General features: G+C 18.0%; 5 protein-coding genes across 5 annotated transcripts; 2 read left to right on the top strand and 3 right to left on the bottom strand.

Moving 5' to 3' along the window:
* Positions 1 to 44: 44 nt before the first annotated feature.
* PADL01_1118700 (conserved Plasmodium protein, unknown function) lies at positions 45 to 7,736 on the top strand (the record flags this gene model as incomplete). The annotated part of the gene is made up of 6 exons (XM_028682649.1): positions 45 to 160; positions 243 to 6,750; positions 6,852 to 6,899; positions 7,001 to 7,138; positions 7,354 to 7,554; positions 7,674 to 7,736. The coding sequence occupies 6 exons, from the start codon at positions 45 to 47 to the stop codon at positions 7,734 to 7,736; spliced, it is 7,074 nt and encodes a 2,357-aa protein (XP_028538906.1).
* A 184-nt stretch (positions 7,737 to 7,920) lies between these two features.
* PADL01_1118600 (tRNA nucleotidyltransferase, putative) lies at positions 7,921 to 10,515 on the bottom strand (the record flags this gene model as incomplete). Its single annotated transcript, XM_028682648.1, has 2 exons — positions 7,921 to 7,995; positions 8,176 to 10,515. The coding sequence occupies 2 exons, from the start codon at positions 10,513 to 10,515 to the stop codon at positions 7,921 to 7,923; spliced, it is 2,415 nt and encodes an 804-aa protein (XP_028538905.1).
* Positions 10,516 to 12,756: 2,241 nt separating this feature from the next.
* PADL01_1118500 (alpha/beta hydrolase fold domain containing protein, putative) lies at positions 12,757 to 14,150 on the top strand (the record flags this gene model as incomplete). The annotated part of the gene is made up of 2 exons (XM_028682646.1): positions 12,757 to 13,004; positions 13,220 to 14,150. 2 exons carry the CDS (start codon positions 12,757 to 12,759, stop codon positions 14,148 to 14,150), a joined length of 1,179 nt encoding a protein of 392 aa, XP_028538904.1.
* Positions 14,151 to 14,761: 611 nt separating this feature from the next.
* On the bottom strand, positions 14,762 to 16,507 carry PADL01_1118400 (metal ion channel - Mg2+, Co2+ and Ni2+; the record flags this gene model as incomplete). The annotated part of the gene is made up of 2 exons (XM_028682645.1): positions 14,762 to 16,128; positions 16,258 to 16,507. The coding sequence occupies 2 exons, from the start codon at positions 16,505 to 16,507 to the stop codon at positions 14,762 to 14,764; spliced, it is 1,617 nt and encodes a 538-aa protein (XP_028538903.1).
* A 1,225-nt stretch (positions 16,508 to 17,732) lies between these two features.
* Positions 17,733 to 18,327, bottom strand: PADL01_1118300 (conserved Plasmodium protein, unknown function; the record flags this gene model as incomplete). Its single annotated transcript, XM_028682644.1, has 2 exons — positions 17,733 to 17,819; positions 18,163 to 18,327. 2 exons carry the CDS (start codon positions 18,325 to 18,327, stop codon positions 17,733 to 17,735), a joined length of 252 nt encoding a protein of 83 aa, XP_028538902.1.
* Between the last annotated feature and the right edge of the window lie 1,807 nt (positions 18,328 to 20,134).

Below are 20,134 nucleotides of genomic sequence, written 5' to 3'. Positions count from 1 at the left end.
TAATATTACATTGATATGTATACAATAAAAACATTTATTTAAAAATGAATAAATTTTTCCAAATATTAGAATATTTTAAAATTGAATTGTCTATTGATTTTAGTATAACGTTTATATTTATAAATATATTAATAGTTTTCTTCTCTACATTTTTATATAGGTAAGTATATATATATATATATATATATATATATATTTGTACATTTATATATATATATATATATTTTTATTTTTCTTCTTAGAAATATTAAAAAGGTTAATGATCAAGATTCGTACAAAACTTCATACGAAAGAAAAGAGAAAGATTCAACTTTTGATGAGGAAGAAAATTTTGATATTCTCAATATATTCTCAAGCGATCCAAAATGTGTAGAAAATATTTACGAATTAGAAAATGATATATATAATAAGAGTGAAGAAAGTAGTATCTGTAGTAATAATAACAAAGACCTTGATGAAAAGACTTATAAAATAAATAAAAAAAAAGTTACAATATATTTAAAATTAAATGAAGGTTTAGAAAATATTAAACAAGAATTACATATTATAGATAGAGAACTAAAAAATATTTTAGAGAAAGAAGAAAATCTACAACTTATAAATGGAGAAGAAAATATAATAATTGAAAAAACAAAGAATGAAGAATATGATGATGAAAAGGAAAATAAATCAAATGATATCTTTGTAAGTCAGAAATATGATGATATTACCAACAAATCTGATAGAAAAAATACGTTAGATAGTAAACTTAAAAAATGTCAACTATATATGGATGAAGATAAAAAATTATTAGAAAATCATCATAATAATGATAATAAACAGGAGCATAATCATATTTGTGAAAATGAAAAAATGGAGTACAATAATTATAATAGTAAACATAAGAATCATAATCATATTTTTAATTACAACTATGAAGATACGTCATTAGAAAAAGATAAAAATATCCATCAAACAAGTGAAATAATAAAAAATGATACATTATATAATAATTTGGATAGTTTAAAAAATAATCAACCTATAGAAGAAAAAATAAAAAATTTTAATTATAATGAAACCAACATTTATGAAGAAAATAAAAATTTTAAAGATAATATTGTTAACTCAAAAAATGCAGAAAAATTTATATTGAAAAATAACGAACAAAATATTAATAATAATATCATTGATGTTAATCAAAAACAAAGTTGTGATCATATAAAGGAATCATTTAAAATGGATACAAAAAAAAATGACACAAAAAAAAATGATACAAAAAAAAATGATACAAAAATAAATGATACGAATGAAAAAGATGATACGAGTGAAAAAAATCAAAAAAATGATACGAATGAACAATTTATTATCCCTAAAAAAACTAATGAACTATCTAATGATTCCATAAATATTAATATATCCAATAATCAGAATCAAAAACTATCAAATGAATTCGTAGAAGATGTAAAAATAATTTTACCTCATTCTAATAATAGTTTAGACAACTCTATAACTTCTATTAAAAATATAGACGATGCTTCCAATATTATGAAACAAGAGTTACAAAATAGTGATTATGAAAATATGCACACAAATAAAAGTATTGAAAATGAAAAAGAAAATTTTATATGTGATACTACATCTAATACAAATATAACAAAGAATTCTATAGACATTCCTAATCTAATGGATAGAAAAAAAAGTGAATATGATCAGGAGGTGGATAATATAAGTAAAAAAAAAAAAAGTTACATAAATAATAATACGCAAAAGGAAAATACAAAGGAAGATGTTTCTAACAATATGGATTATATAAACAAGCGTAAGAGCGACTCTGATGATATAGAAAATGAGAATAAAATAGAAAGCTCTACAAATATTTTAGATTTGTTAGATAAAAGAGAAACTGTTATTAAAATATATGATAATAACAAAGATAATAAACATACTAATGGTATTAAATGTGAGGATAAAATGAAAAGTACTTCTATTCATATGGAAGATATAAACAACAGTAAAAATTATCTTAATAATAAAGAATATAATAGTAAAGGGGAAAACAGTCACAATATTTTAGGTGGTGATAAAAGAGAAAGTACTTTTAAAATATATGATATACAAAAAAGTGAGTATCATTCGAATGATTTACAATATGAGAATAAAAGGGAAAAAAATTCTATCAATATAGACAACATGAATAAAAGTGATGTAGACATTAATTACATAAATGTTGAGAAAACAAAGGAAAGAGCGTCTATCAATATAGACAATATGAATACAAATGATGTTGACATTAATTATATAAATGTTGAGAAAAAAAAGGAAAGAACGTCTATCAATATAGACAACATGAATAAAAGTGATATGGATATTAAGAATTATATAAATATGGAGGATACAAAAGAAAGAACTTCTATTCATCTAGACAATATGAATACAAATGATGTTGATATTAAGCATTATATAAATGTTGAGAAAACAAAAGAAAGAACTTCTATCAATATAGACAACATTAATAAAAGTGATATGGATATTAAGAATTATATAAATATGGAGGATACAAAAGAAAGAACTTCTATCAATATAGACAACATTAATAAAAGTGATATTGATACTAATTATATAAATATTGAAAAAACAAAGGAAAGATATTCCCATATTTTAAACACTAATAAAAGAGAAAGTATTATTAAAATTAATGATATCAAAAAAGCTAAGAGCGATTCTAACGATATAAAAAACAATGATAATATAAAAGAGATGTATTCTAACATTTTTGAGATTAATGAGATCGAAAGAAAATCTAATAAAATAGAAAATATAGAAAAAATAAAAATTCTTACTAATAATATTGAATATGATAATAAAAGGGAAAGTAATTGTATTGATATAGACAATATTAAAAAAACTAAGAGCGATTCTAATGATATAAAAAACAATGATAATAAAAAGGAGATGTATTCTAATATTTTTGAGATTAATGAAATAGAAAGAACATCTAATAAATTGGACAATGTGAAAGAAAATAAAAGTGATAGTAATGATATAGAGAATTGTAATAAAATAGAAAGGCATTCTAACATTTTAGATATGAATCCAACCGAATTTGATCCCATAAAAATAAATGATATTAATAAAAAAGGAGGAAAATACTATGACAATATAGAAAATGAAGACAAAAGAGAAATGTATACTAATAATGACGAAGATATAGATAAAAGAGAAAGTAATACTAACCATATTTATATAAATAAAAAGGAAAGTTATTTGAAAAACGTAAAAGATGTTAATAAAAAGGAAAATTATCTTAACAATTTTGAAGGCACGAAAAAAGAGGAGAGTTATACTAAGAATAGAGAAAGTGAGGACAATGCAGAATATCAATCAAACGAAGAAGGATATGTAAATAAAATGGAAGTGGATTATAATGATATAGAAAATATTAGTAAGAGAAAATATGATTATAAAGAAAGGGAATATTTAAATAAAGGAGAAAAATACATTAACAATATAGATAATGTTAGTATAAAGGAGAATTATTATAATAAGAAAGAAAAAGAGAGTATTGAAATAAGTAATTTAAATAAACGAGAAAGTTACTCTAGTAATATAGACAATTCTAGAACCAGAGAAAATCAATATAACATGGTAGAAACTGAGAATAAAAGAAAAAGCGACAATATTGAAATAAATAATTTGAATAAAGAAGAAATTTATATTAACAGTATAAAAAATGTTAGTAAAAGAAATAGTTCTTATAATAAGAAGGAAAGTGATAGTAAAAGAGAAAGAGACAAAGTATATGATGAGAATAAAAGGAAAAACAGTGCATATCAAATGAATGATATATTATATAATATAAGAGATAAAAAAAAAGAGACAATTGACATAGACACTATTCATGATATGAATAAAAGGAAAAGTTATATAGATAATATACATATTACAAATAAAAAATATAGTGATACGAGTAATGCAGAAGATATTATAAAAGAAAAAAAATATGAAGACTATAATATAAGCCTTATGTATAATATGCATAATAAGAGAGATCAAAGAAAGGACAGTTATATTAATACATATAATGATAATAATATGAGACGAAGTATTATTAATAAGATTAATGATGTGAACATTATTAATAATATAAAAAATGAAATCAAAAATGTTGATAATAATAATATGGATAAAACAAATGTGGATAAAATAAATATGGATAAAAGCTATATGGATAATGAATATATGACAGATAATATAATTAAAAAAAATGAGAAATATAAATATAAATATAATAATGATAGTGATGATGTTGAATGTGTAAATGAAAGAAAAGGTACATCTCTTATTAACGGACATTATTCGTATAAAAAAAAAAGTGATATATATAAAATAAAGGATATAAATAAAGATGAGAATGATATATTATATAATGTATATAATAATAATGAAAAAAAAAAAAAAAAAAGTACTTTATATGGAAAGCCTGAAATTTTTATCCAAGATGGAAATGATAATCCTAATAATATGAGTGAACATATAAGTAGTTTAAATAAAGTGTATCGTATTAATAATAAAAAAAGTAATAATAATTATAAAGGACAAGATTATACATATATAGTAAATGCAAAAAATGGAAGAAATAGTTCTATGCATAATAATATAAATAAAAAAGAGTGTGATTTTATTAATGATAAAGAAAGTATAAATAAACGAATAAGTGAAATATATGACTTACGTCAAATAAATAAGAGTGAAAGTAATATAGATAACATGGAACATATAAAAAATATAGAAAGTATAAAAAATATAGAAAATATAAAAAATATAGAAAGTATAAATAACATGGAACATACAAATAACATAGAAAATATAAATAATATGGAACATACATATAACATAGAAAATATAAAAAATATAAATAACATGGAAAATACATATAACATAGAAAATATAAATAACATGGAACGTACAAATAACATAGAAAATATAAATAATATGGAACATACATATAACATAGAAAATATAAATAACATGGAACGTACAAATAGCATAGAAAATATAAATAACACAAATAGCTTAATGGCAAATTCTGATAATATAAATGAAAACATAAAAAAACAAAGTGATATTTATAAAAATGAATGTGATGATGATTATATGTGTGATGTAAATAAAATTAAAGGTGCAGATAAACAAATGAGTGACCCCCATAAAATTAAATATGATGATAAGGAAAAAAATAATGAGAATAAAAGGAAGAGTGGTATAAATAAAGTTTTTGATATTATTAAAAGAACAATGGATTCTTATAATATTTATAATTTAAGCAAATGTAAAATTGATGAAGACAACATATATATGTTGAATGAGAAAAAAAAGAACAATATTCATAATATGAATAAAAGGAAAAGTGAAAATATATATAATTTAAATGAAAGAGAAAAGGATGATATGAATAGAAGAATGACTGAAAATACATATAATTTGAATAAAGATAAAAATTTAAATGTACATAATATTAAAAATATACAACCATACAATATAAATAATAATATATATGAAACAACCAATGATACAATCGATAATTTAAATGAAACAGGAAAAAAAAATATGAATGATATGAATATAAAAGTAAGTGATAAGCATAAAGAATATGAAATATGTGATAAAGAGAATAAAGATAATATAAGTATGATAATGAAAGGTACAAGGAATATATCTAATATAAGTGATAATATGGAAATTGTTATTAATAAGGAAGAAAAAAATGTAGATAAAATGAATAGAAAAATAACATATACAAATAATTTATATAATATAAATGAAAGAAAATCTGAATATAGTATTAATATAAATGAACAAGAAGAAAAGAGTAATTTTATAAATAATAATAATGTAAGAATGGATAATGAATATAAAGTATATAATTCTAACGAAAGAAATAATTATAGAGATAAAGAAAATAAAAAAAATGACATTAAGTATGATGATTTTAAAAAGGTTGACATAAGAAAAAATGTAGAAATTATGAAAAATATAGAAAATATGAATAATATGAAAAATATAGAAAATATAGAAAATATGGATAATATGAAAAATATAGAAAATATGAATAATATGAAAAATATAGAAAATATGGATAATATGAAAAATATAGAAGATATGTATAATATAGAAAATATGGATAATATAAATAAGGATAATAAAATTTATGATGTTAATATTATTCATAATAAAAATGATAATAATACATATAATGTACTATATGAAAAAGACAATATAAAAGAAAATAAAAATATATGCAATGATAAATTAGATAATTCAAATAATGAAAAAACTAAATATATGAAAACGTTAAGAGAATATTTTGTTAAGAGTGAAGAAGAAATAGAAGATCAAAAAAAAAAAAATATGAATGATATGTATACAAAAATAGAAGAAGAAAAAATAAAAGACTATGAAGATTGGAAATCATATGATTTTAAAAACCTTAAGGAAAAATATAAATTTCAAATGAATATGAAAGATAGTGAAATGAATCAATTACAAAATAATTTAATAGATGAATTTAAAGAATTAAATGAAGTATCCAAATTAAAAAATAACATAAAAGGAAAAATGTATAATTCTAATATAGGAGAAGAAATGTTGGAAGGAAATAAGGAAAGAGAATATGAAAATTATGTAGGTGAATATTTTGATAGGAATGATATGAATTTAAAAGAGCGCATATTTGAATATGCCAAACACAAGACAAGCATAGATATATTAAAGGTAAAATAAGAATGTTAAACAAAAATAAAAATAAATAAATAAATAAATAAATATATATATATATATATATATATGTATATATTATTTTAATTTCTTATTAGCATTCCAATGATATAAAAAGAAACTCGAACGACCTGAAAAAGTGGAAAGTCAGCATCCCATAAGAACATTAAAAAAAAAAAAAATATACATAAGTATATATATATATATATATATGTATAATATTTATTAAATCTTTTTTTTTGTATAGTCTCAGGTCATAACTAAAAAATACGCAGATGACTGGCTCTCATCAGACGTCCTGTTATCTTGTTTTTTAAATTTTATAAAATTAAAAAAATATGTTAATATAACAGAATTATCAGTGAAATTTCAAACTACCACAGACGTAAAAAAAAAAAAAAAAAAAAAAAAAAAAAATATGAACGATCAGATAATCATTTATTTATTAATATTTTTTATTATTTCAACATATTATATATACAATTTGCTCACATTTGTAGTATCATTGCATCCAATTTTTTTTATAATATCATGATAATGAATTTGTTTATATATATTCTATAAATGTACATATTCTTATATATACCTATTTATGAATAGGATATCCGAGAAAAGCTGGAGGAACTTGAAGAACAAGATATGATAAATGGGGTGTTAGATGAAAAAGGAAATTATATTTATTTATCACAAGAAGAAATTAATAAATTATGTTTTGAAATTCAGTCCAAAGGAAAAGTAAATACGCATGATGATTTTGTAAAAATTTGCAACAAGGTCATATCGTTAAGTGTTAATGATAAGGTTAAAAAAAAAAAATAGATATGTAACTATATACATATATATATAAATACATATATATGATATTCTTTGATGTGTTCAATGGTTTTTTATTTATATATTTTTCTTATACATTTTTATAGGATATGGAAAAGTTAAAGGAAGAAGAAGAAAAAATAATTAAAGCTAAAACAGAAATATTTTAAAATTGTACAATAGTTTTTTTTTTTTTTTTTTTTTTTTTTTTTTTTTTTTTTTTCTTTTTAATTTGTAATAATTAACAATCAAAATAAAAACATACAAACAAAAATATATTTTTGTACAAAAAAAAAAAAAAATAATATAAATATATGATATATATAAACATTTCTCCTTATAATAATCTTGCGATCATTTTATAAAATGTTGTTTTAAATATTCAATACACTCTTTTTCATTTTCACCATGAATAGCCATAAATTTAATCTGCAAGGTAAAAAAAAAAAAAAAAAAATAATAAAAAAAAAAATAAAAATAAAAATATATTAAAGTATATATTTGTTACACATATATTATAAATACATACATACATATATATATATATATATATATATATATATATATATATATTTATTTATATATTTAAATTTTTGATTCCTTTCTTACTATTTGTTCATAGACTTCATTTATTTGGTTGGGTGAAATATTTGGGAAGTTGTGCTTAATATCAGGCCATTTCAAAAAGGGCTTAATATTATAAGAATCTTGTAAATTAAATTTAAAAATATATTGATACAATTCAGCAACAAAATCAGATAAGCATATATTATTAGTTGTTATTGATGTTATATAATTTTTATTTAATTCATTAAATTTATGAAAAATATAAAAGATTAGAAATACAAAATTCCATTTCTCTCCAATTTTTTTTAAACATAAAACAGTTTGACCTTTAATTTGTATATTATGTTCTTCTTGATGATTTTTATTTTTTAAAAAATTAAGAACATCTATGTTTTTATATAAATTATATAAATGAGTAAACCCCTCAAAAATGTTTATACAAAATTTGGAATATTTTAAAGGAAACTTTAGAGATTCTCTAATTATATATTCAACCACATATTCTGTTTTTCCATTTTTTATATATATAAAATGATTTTTTAATGGTAATAAAAATAAACATAATTGTATGTAATTCATATTTTCTTTATAATCTAAATTATTAAATGTTTCTTTTAAAAGGTTATTTGTTTCTATTTCTTTAAAAAATTTTATATAATTAAGTCCATCAAAAAGCCATTTTTCTTCAAAATTTTGTTTATCATTATTTTGTATATTCATTATATTATTACATTGGTTATTTTCATTTTCCTTATTCATATCACATTGTTCAGAAACATTATTAATTTTATTTTGTATTATATCATTTGATGAAAGAGTATTAGTAGAATTATTACAAATATTATTACTTTCTACATTCTGTAAATGAATTTTTTTTTTATTTATATTATTATTTGAAGAAACATAATTTATATCATTTATATTATCTATATGATGATCCTTATCAACACTATCATTACTATGATAATGTTGTGGAGATGTAATAAGTGCTCTATTTATTTTATCCTTCTTTTTAATTTTTTCAAACACTTCTTCATCTTTAAGAAAATAATTTGATGGTAACTGAAATATTTTAGAAGAGTAGGAACTATAATTCAATAACGTTAAGGATAAAATAATATTTTTACATTTGTATGAAAAAATTTTTAAAATTTCTGATGATAATCTACTTTTTGATATTTTTTTAGTAAATGCTTTTTTAATATCTTCATTTTTTAAAACATTAAAAATGGATTTTTCTAAGAAGAAATTAAAGAATCCACAAAAACGTATACATCTAACAATTCTTAGAGGATCATCAAGAAAAGTAGCAAGTGGATCTAATGGAGTACTAATAATATGATTTTTTAAATGAAATAACCCTTTACCAGTATAATCTTCAACATTTTTATTTTTTAAATTATAAAATAAGGAATTCACTGTAAAATCTCTTCTTAAAGCATCTTCTTCTGGTGTACCTATAACAATTTCAGGTATTCGACTTTCTTCTGTATATTTTTCATTTCTTAAATTTACAATATCTACTTGAAAATTAAATAAACTAAAACTTGAAGTTTCTAAATGTTTTGATTGATCTGAATTTATTTTAATAATTCCAAAATTAAAATTTTTATTTTCTTTCTCTTTTATATATTCTTTAATATAATTACAAAATTCAGCACCTTTCATATTATCAACTGTTATATCTATATCATCATTAGAAATATTTAAAAACTTATCTCTAACCCAACCACCAACAACACGTAAAGTACAATTTAAATTGTATCTCTCATTTACACTTTTTAAAAATTCAAATAAATTTTCTTCTTCTTTTCGTATCCTATCATGTATAACATTTTCTATATCTTTAACATTTAACATATTATTATTTGGAATATATATTTTATCGTTTTTTTGTTCCTCATCATTTACAATATTTTTTTCTATAGCCTTTTCTTTTTCATCTATTATATAATCTTTTAGGTAATTAATATATACATTTTCATACGATGTGTTCCCAATTATATTACTTGTAATATGACTACTACTACTCAAACATCTACATTTATTATTATTATTGATATTATTTATATTATTCATATTATTGATATTATTCATATTATTCATATTATTGATATTTTCCATCATTCCTATTTGCTTTATTTTATTTTTTCTTTTAATTTTATTACTATAATTTTTTTTTATTATTATATACAGAAATCTATATTTATTATTATAATTAAATATACCTCTACTTATCATATTATCATTTTTGTATTTCAAATGTTTCAATTCATTTGAATATAATTGCCTTTTTAAAAATTTACTTTTTCTTTTTATATTACAAAGTATAAATATTACATTGATCAATAAATTTAAAAGAAGCAAGCCAAAAATATTCATTCAAACAAAAAAAATAAAAAAAAAAAAATATATATATATTTATATATATATATAAATAAATAATAATAAAATAATGAGATGATATATATTAAATAATATTATATTTTATTGTATATGTAATTATTCAAGAATAATAATATTTAGCTCCATATATATTTATATAATAAATTTAATTGTGTAAATTCTCTTAGGACTTGGAACATTTTTATTAAACAATTACCTTAAGAGGCATAAATAATACAAAGAAATTACATATATATAAATATATAAATAAATATATATATATATATATATATAAATATATATCTAATTTCTTTGTATTATTTATTATTTTTTTTTTTTTTTATGATAACATTCGTGCCTTCACATATATATATATATATATTAATAATATACATATGTAGTACTTATATAATTTTAATATAAAAACATTTATAATATTATTTTATTTTATATCAGTTTATAAGGGAAAACATTTATTATTATTTTTAATGTGGTATTATAATTATACCTACAAAAATATATGAAGAATTAAATTTCTTATTAAATCATTTTTATCTTAAAAAAAAAGAACTAGGTTAAAAATAATTATAAATTGATATATTTGAATTTTCTTTATCAAGTACTTTTTACAACTTATAAAATATATAAATGTATATATAAAGAAATATACATATATATATATAATACATATATTTTATATATTAACTAAAAATGAGTAGTTTTCAACATAATAATAATCATTTTATTATTATTATATTTAACATGGACATGTGAAAATAAAATTCTCATAAACAATGGAGACTGGATTGTTGGTAGTAAAACCTAATATATATTTTTTAAAATATATTATATATATATTATAAATATATATTTATTTTTTTATTTATTTATTAAACAAGTTGCATGAAAAAAATGTAATATTTCAATCTATATATAAAATTTATTTATATAATTTATAAAAAAGTATATATTATATATATGTATTTATATATAATAAAATATTCATGAAATAATATTCTATGTAATTTATTTTAGATTTGATAAATAAATAAAAATATATAATATATATAATATATCTAAGAAATTAAGAATATTCAAAGTTTTTTTGGTTTTTATTTTTTCCTTCTATCTAAATAAAATAATAATAAAGGTAATATAATATATTATATATAAATAGGTTTCATTTTATAAAAAAAAAAAATATATATTTATATAATAATAATAATAAAATGTAGTTGTTCAAAAATAGTACGTAGTAGTTTTTTTTAGAAGTATACGTAAAAGAAACAAGTTATTTTAATATTGTATTTATTTATATGAAGATAATTTTTATGTTATTAAAAAAAATATAAAAAAAAAAAACGAAATAGAACCAATATTTATAAATAACTATAAGGATATATATATAATAATAATATTAAAACCAAAAAAAAAAAAAAAAAAAAAAAAAATATATATATATATGAATAATAAGTATTTCTTTTTTTAATAATATATAAATTATTATAAAAATTGATCTATATTATTAATTATATATATATATAATATATGATTTATAATTATAAATTTTCAGTTGTGGGGTAAATATTATATATTTTTTATATTTTTAATGCGTATAAAAATAAAAGAAAGAAACAAGTTGTTTATTAAAATTATAATAAAGAAAAAAAAAAAAAAAAAAAAAAATTATAATTATATAAAATAATACAAATATTAATTTAAATAGATTACTCTAAAAATATGTTGAGTATATAACAAAACATACATATATATAAAATAAATATACATAATTGTATATCTTTTTTCAAACATGTTTATTCTAAGACTATATATTTCTGTGATATCTATATAATCTATCTATATAATATATATATATATATATAATATATATATGTATAAATATATATTTATTTATCTCCTTAATCTTTTGAAATACATTATAATTTTTTTTATTTATTATTCATTTTGAATAATGGTTGTTATAATAAATTATAAATATTTAGCACGTTTATATGAAAATATATTATTATAATATAAAAAATTATCAATATATTTATACGAGTGGTACTACAACTTTCAAATAATTGATAGCACCCACCAAATATTTACAGACAAATATTTCTTATTCTTTATATATATATATATATATATATATATATATATATATATTTATTTATTTATTTTTATTTTTTTTTTTTTTAAGTATGTTACATATTTTTCTCATGAATAATATATAACATGACATCATATAATAAAAATAATGATTTAGGTGAATGTATTAAATATGTACATTTAAAAGATGATAAACATGAGGGAAATAACATATATACTTATGATAAAGATGTAGAATATTTTGAAAATTTATTTGACTATGAATATGATGAAGATGATGAAAAGGAAAATTTTGTGGATTCAAATGATGAAGAATCAACAGGAGGAAGAAGTTTTGGGTGGACTTTTTTCATTCTTGGTTGTATGACCATATGGTATATTAAAAAAGGAAGATATTTAATTCACTGAATATATGTATATTAAAACATAAATATTTATGATATATATATATATATCTTCTTTTTATGACAAGTATTTATGTTTTAATTTTTTTTTTTATATGCATCTTATAGTTTTGAAAAATATATTTCATAATATATATATAATATATATATATATTTTATTTTATTTTATTATTTTTTTTTTGTAGTGGGTTTAGGGGGAAAATGGTAAAAAAAATGGCGTTTGCTCCTCCATTCGTTAAAGGATATCATTTAGAAAATGATAATAAATTCATATTTCATAATAGTCAGCATGAAGACATTAAAGAATTGATGTGTGTAAATAATATCGATATAAATTATAAAAAATTAAAAAGAGGTTCAACGGAAGTATCTGGTATAATGTTATATAAGAAACCTTTAGATTTAACTAAACAGACAATATTATATTCACATGGAAATACTACAGATATTGGTTATATGACACCATTTTTATTAAATTTAGTTAGCTGTAACAATGTTAATGCGTTTTCATATGATTATAGTGGTTATGGATTAAGCAATAAAGGTCCTAGTGAAAAGAATTGTTATAAAAGTATTAAGATGTCATATGATTATTTAACTAAAGATTTAAATATAAAACCAGAAAATATTATTGTATATGGACATAGTTTAGGTTCAGCTACTAGTTGTTATTTAATTAATTTAAAAAAAATTAAAGTAGGTGGTTGTATATTACAATCACCTTTATTTAGTGGTTTAAGATTATTACTACCTTTAGATTATAAAAAAGAAATGCCATGGTTTGATGTCTTTCAAAATGATAAACGATTAAAAAATATTCCTCTCCTTCCTTTATTTATTATGCATGGTAAAAATGATAGAGATATTCCTTATCAACATTCTGAATATTTATTAAAAATTGTAAAAAAAAATTTTGCAAAAAAAGTACAGAAAAAAAAATCACAATATTTAAGAAATAAAGATATCAATCATTTAGATACAAATGATTCAATACTTAGATTCTGGGGGGTTGATAATGCTGACCATAATGATATAGATGAAAAAAATCCGGAGCTCTTTCATCATAAATTAGGTGAGTTCTTATCATATTGTTGTAAATTTAATATGAACGAATAAATATTAACATATTTTTACATATTTGTATATACATATATATATAAAGATATGATTATTTGATCTTATAATTAAAGTTTATATGTTGTGTAACAATTTCATATATGAAATGTTAAACATATAAATATGTTATATATATATATATTATATATATATGTATATATTTTTATATATATGTATATATTTTTATATATGTGTATATATATTTTTTTTTATTTTTATATTTGCAATATTGTTTTTGTTTATAATAATTAACTGTTATTAAAAAAAAAAAATATATTTTTTTTTTTCTTAAATTCCATAAATTTTTTTTAATAAGGTTTTAAAAAAATACAAAAAATAGTTATTAATTATTGAAAAAAAAAAAAAAAAAAAAAAAAGTAAGACAAAAGAAATATATAAATTTTAATTCACCCCAAATAAAGTGGGTAATATATAACAAAATGTGTATTTTCATGCTTTTCACTTGGGTTGGAAAAGCAATAAACAGATGAATAATAAAACAAATGTATATACATACATACATATATATATATATATATATATATATATAATATGTGTTGCCACTTTTTTACGTTTTGACATTTTGTAAATACATTTCCATTTATATGATATTATTTCACATTATATTTGTCAAAAAACCTTAAGAGGGTATTTATATTTTTGGTGAAATATATTCCAACAATAGACCATGAGGTAATAAAAATGGATACAATAAAAAATGCATAATCATTATGTTCAATAAAATTTTTTAAGTTCATACCAAATAAGCTAGTAATTACAGCACATATAGAACAAAATAATGTTGAAAATGAAATTTTAGCATTCAATAAAATAAATTTATTTCTATTATAATCTAAATTTAATCTCATTAATTCTTCATAATGTGTAATTTTTTCTTCCATATTTTCTAATTCTCCTGATAATTCATCTGTTAATTGTAAATGTGTTTCTAATAATATTTCTAAGTCACTATAATCTTTTATTTTATTTATTGATATTTTATTTAATGTAGTTAAATACATATTTTTCATATCAGTTTCATTTTTTAATATTTTTTCAATATTACTACGTAATGCATTTAATAAATTAGATAATTTCTGTAATTTATTTTTAATTTTCATCATTTCTTTTAATAAATTATTTGTTAGCATATTTATTTCTATATTTTCTTCTTTTTTTTGTTGAAGTTGTATTTTCTCTCTTAATGTTATATTTATTGTATCTAAATAATTTTCATATTCTTTAATAGATAATTGCATACATATATCTAAACATAAAAATTCAAAAGATATATTTCCTTTATATCTATAAAAATTATTTTCAACATTTAAGTAATTTATATCATCTTTTTCATCATTATCATGTTCTTTCGTATTATTATTATTATTATTATTATTATTATAAGGTTCTTCCTTTCCTACAATTTTTATTTTATTACATACATCATTATTTTCATTCATATATGTTTTTTCGCTTATTTCAAATATATCCTTTTTATTTATTTGTGTGCTATTTTTCCATATATTATTTCTATTAAATATATTATAATTTCCTGATATTATTTTTTTGTGGTTACTTCCTATATTATTTATATCACTACAAATGCTCTTTTTATATGTATCATTTATATTATCACTCATATTCTTCTGATGAGTACTATATATATCATTACTAATATTTGTTTCATACATGTTTTCATTCTCTTGACATTTTTCATCCTTCACTTCATTTAATGGAATTTCAACTCCTGAATTCATATCTCCTTTTAATTCATATATTCTTTTTAAATTTTGTTTAATTAAATTGGTAGCTTTTATAACTAGGGGTTCCCTAGGTTCAAAGAGCCACAATTCGTTATATCGAATAACACAACTCAAAAAACCTGTTCTTAACAATATCATATCTTTTCGGATTAATATGGTTGGATTGTGGTTATTGTTGCATGTGTCGATTAGTCTCAAATCACTGAATGGGATCTCTATAAAAAATATATATATATATATATATATATATATATGTATATATATATATATATATGTACGTTATACCATATTTTATGTCATGTATGTTCATATATATATATATATTTTTTTTTTCCTTTATTTACTTAAAACATATGGTAAATTATATTTCGAGAAAAAAAACTGTTCACATATAATTTCCTCATCTTCCGTAATTTTTATATTTTGCATTAAAACATTATTAAAATTTTTTTTTGAATATATCTTATTTTCATTTTTTATAGTACTAGTAAAATTTAACATACATAAACGTAAGGATTCATATCTTGTGAATTTTAAAATATATCTATTAATATATCTGTTTGTATATTTATTTAGGTGTGTCCAAACAAACATATTTTATTTATTTATTTATTTTTTTTTTTTATATGTTTATTTGATTATTACTATTTTTTTTTCCCATTCACAAAAACTAATACCTATATACCTTAATATATAAATATAAATATATATATATATATATATATATATATATATATATATATATAAATTTATATATATATCCTATAAATTTATTTTTATTTATATTTGTGGTTTACTCATTAAGCCTAATAAAAAAAAAACTATTATAAAAAAAAAAGAAAAAAAAGAGTCCTATATATTATACATTATACATCTTTCTCTTCATAAAGATAACTATTCTTCATTAAATAAAATTTAAAGCAAAAATTTAAAAAGTATAAATAAAATATTTAGTTTATAGGGAAATTTAAATTAGGTGTTCTAAAAGTGTATATTAAATATATATAAATATAAATAAATAAATATATATATATATATATATATATATGGAAGAAATTTTATGAGAAATTATGCATTATATTAATCAAATAACAATATATATAAAAATATATACTAAATAAAAGTTAATTATGTATTATATATATAACATATTCAAAAAAAAATTTACAAAAAAAAAAAAAAAAAATATATATGAAAATATATATATATATATATATATATATATATATATATATATATATATAATAATATGTATGCATTTAAAAAGAATATTTTTTAAAAAAGAAAAAACGTATAAATAATGAAATAATATTTTAAGCTATTAAAATAAAAAAATAAAATAATAAAAATAAAAGTCATATAAAAGATAAATCCTTTTTTTTTTTTTTTTTATGTAAATCCAAGAGAAAAAAATAAGACTTTTAAATAAATACAATAATAATAAATAGAAAATAAATATGTATATAATATATATATATATATATATATATATTTTTTTTTTTCTTATCCCCCAATAATGTATTATATAAATCTACACCGCACACAAAAACAACAAATATTATAATTTCTTTGTTTTGTTTTATCACGAAAATTTTGTATGTTCAAACTAAATTAAAAAAAAAAAAGAAAAGGAATCTGCTTGGGTGTGGGTGTAAAAATTTACATATATACCATATATACAATATTATATTATGGAAGGAAAAAATAATAATAAAATAATACAATAGGGGAAGGGGACAGAATACGAATAAAAAATAAAAAAAAATAAAAAATATATATATATATATATATATATATATATTATAACTAACAAGGTTTCTTATATGGTTTTGGTTTTATATTTTTTGGATTTGTGATTATTTCGAATTATCATAATACTACTAACTACTAATATGCAAAAATATACCTACGAAATAAAAATGTATATATATATATATATATATATATATATATATATATATATAATATTTATATGTTCATTGTATGGAAAGTGAAAGTATAAATTGGTTGTCATTTTCGTCTCATTTAAATACACAGCTATGTAGATGTTGTTCTGTCATATATTTTAATAAAAGCATATTTTAGTTCATATAATATAACTTCATAGAAATCATTTTTAGCAATATTATTAAAAGGAAGTATATAAATATAAATATATATATATATATATATATATATATATGTATGTATGTATGTATGTATGTATGTATGTATGTATGCATTTCATGATTTAATTTGATTTGTCTTACCCCTGCACAAATAAATGAAGGCTTGACCTTTTCTGATTTGTCTCCATGTAATTCTAGCGAATCGGAATCATATAATAACATAAGACCAATGATTGACAAAAAAACTGCAGAAAATAATGATACGATGGCAAAGTAATACGTGACCGCGTTTTTTATGGCAGACATTATATCTTTATATTTTTAAAATACTATATTTTTTTTTTTTTTTCTTTTATGTTTTATTTTATTATTTTTTCAAGGTAAAATTTGTCTTCGTACTCATTAAACAAATAATTATAATCATAAAAATTATGGTAACTTACAGTGTCATTCTGTATATCCAACTTTAATTAAAAAAATAAAAAGAAAATGAAAACCTTCAACATATATATATATATATATATAAATAAATATATATTTTTTTTTATTTATGAAAGTTGTTTATTTCCAAAATTTTATATTATACATATCCAAAAAAAATTTACAAAATTTTTTTTTAATGGATAATGTATATAATAATGCTATACTTCAAAAAAAAAAAAAAAAAACCAATCAACCATTATAAGAACAACACAAAATTGAAATAAAATAATAAAAAATACATATAAAATAAATAAATAAATAAATAAGAATAATAAAAAAAAAAAAAAAAAAAAAGAAACAAATTTATGTTAAAATTGCCTTGAAAATTTTATAATTCTTATGTTTCATTTTTTTTCTGTTATTTTATCTTTTTTTTTTTTTTTTATAATTTATGGATTTTATATTTTAATATTTTTATTATTATGCATTTCCTTTTTTTTTTTTTTTTTTTTTTTTTTTTCCTTGCGTTGTTTAATTTGAATAGTATTATATTATTATTAATGTATATATTATATATATATGTATATATGTATTATTTATATATATATTATATATATATATATATATATAATAATGTTAATATATACTATATTGTATATTATATTAATATTATTAAAAATATATATATATATTTATATATTATATATATATTATACATATATATAATATGATAATATTATGTCATTTTATTTTTTTTATTATAGTTTTTTCATATTACTCAAAAAAGGCATAATAAATATTTTAGCTATTTTTATTTCTTCAATTTTTTTTTTTTTTTTTTTTTTTTAAGTTTGCACACATGAAAGACAAAAATACATATTCAAAAAAACAAAAATTATTTTATAGTATAACAAATATAAAAAATATATATATTTAAATACATTATATATATTATATATATAACCCTTTTATGTATAATATATAAAAAACATAAATGAAAATATAATTGTTATTTTTAAAATATAATTAAATTGGAATTATTAAAAAAAGAGAAAGAAAAAAAAAAATTGCTTATCAAGAAATATATATATAAATATATATTTATATATTTTAAATATAATGTATTTATAGCACCCGTAATATTGTAAGTAAAAAAATACATGGAAATAAAGAAAATAAAATTATCATTTATTTTATTATCTTATCATGTGAAACAATATATATATATATATATATGTATACTATTACATTTCTATTGTTGTATACTTTGGTACCGTATACATATATGTTACCTCAATTTATGTCTTTCCAAATTCGAAACGTTAATAGAAATGAATAATTATATTCTTAATAATTCGATATTATAAATATATATATATATATATATAGATTTAAAAAAGATAAAAGAGGTTATTTTATAACCTACAAATTATAGCGTAACGATAAGTGCACCTATATAAATATGAGATAGTGTCCCCACAAATAAATAATATATATATATATATATATATATATGTATGTATGTATATTTTTTCTTTGTGTATATTCTCGTATGCACCTTATGAATTTATAAATTGCATATATAAAAAGATTATCCACAAATGGGAAACCTCGAAAGTAGCTGTCTTATGCATTTAATTGTTATTTCTTAAAATGAAGAAAAAGTTTCTTATGCCATAAATAAATTTTT

Source organism: Plasmodium sp. gorilla clade G2, assembly GCF_900097015.1.
Source record: "Plasmodium sp. gorilla clade G2 genome assembly, chromosome: 11".
Lineage (NCBI taxonomy): Eukaryota > Apicomplexa > Aconoidasida > Haemosporida > Plasmodiidae > Plasmodium > Plasmodium adleri (nom. inval.).
Note: the sequence above shows the minus strand (reverse complement) of the source record. Positions and strands in the feature narration are given on the sequence as shown.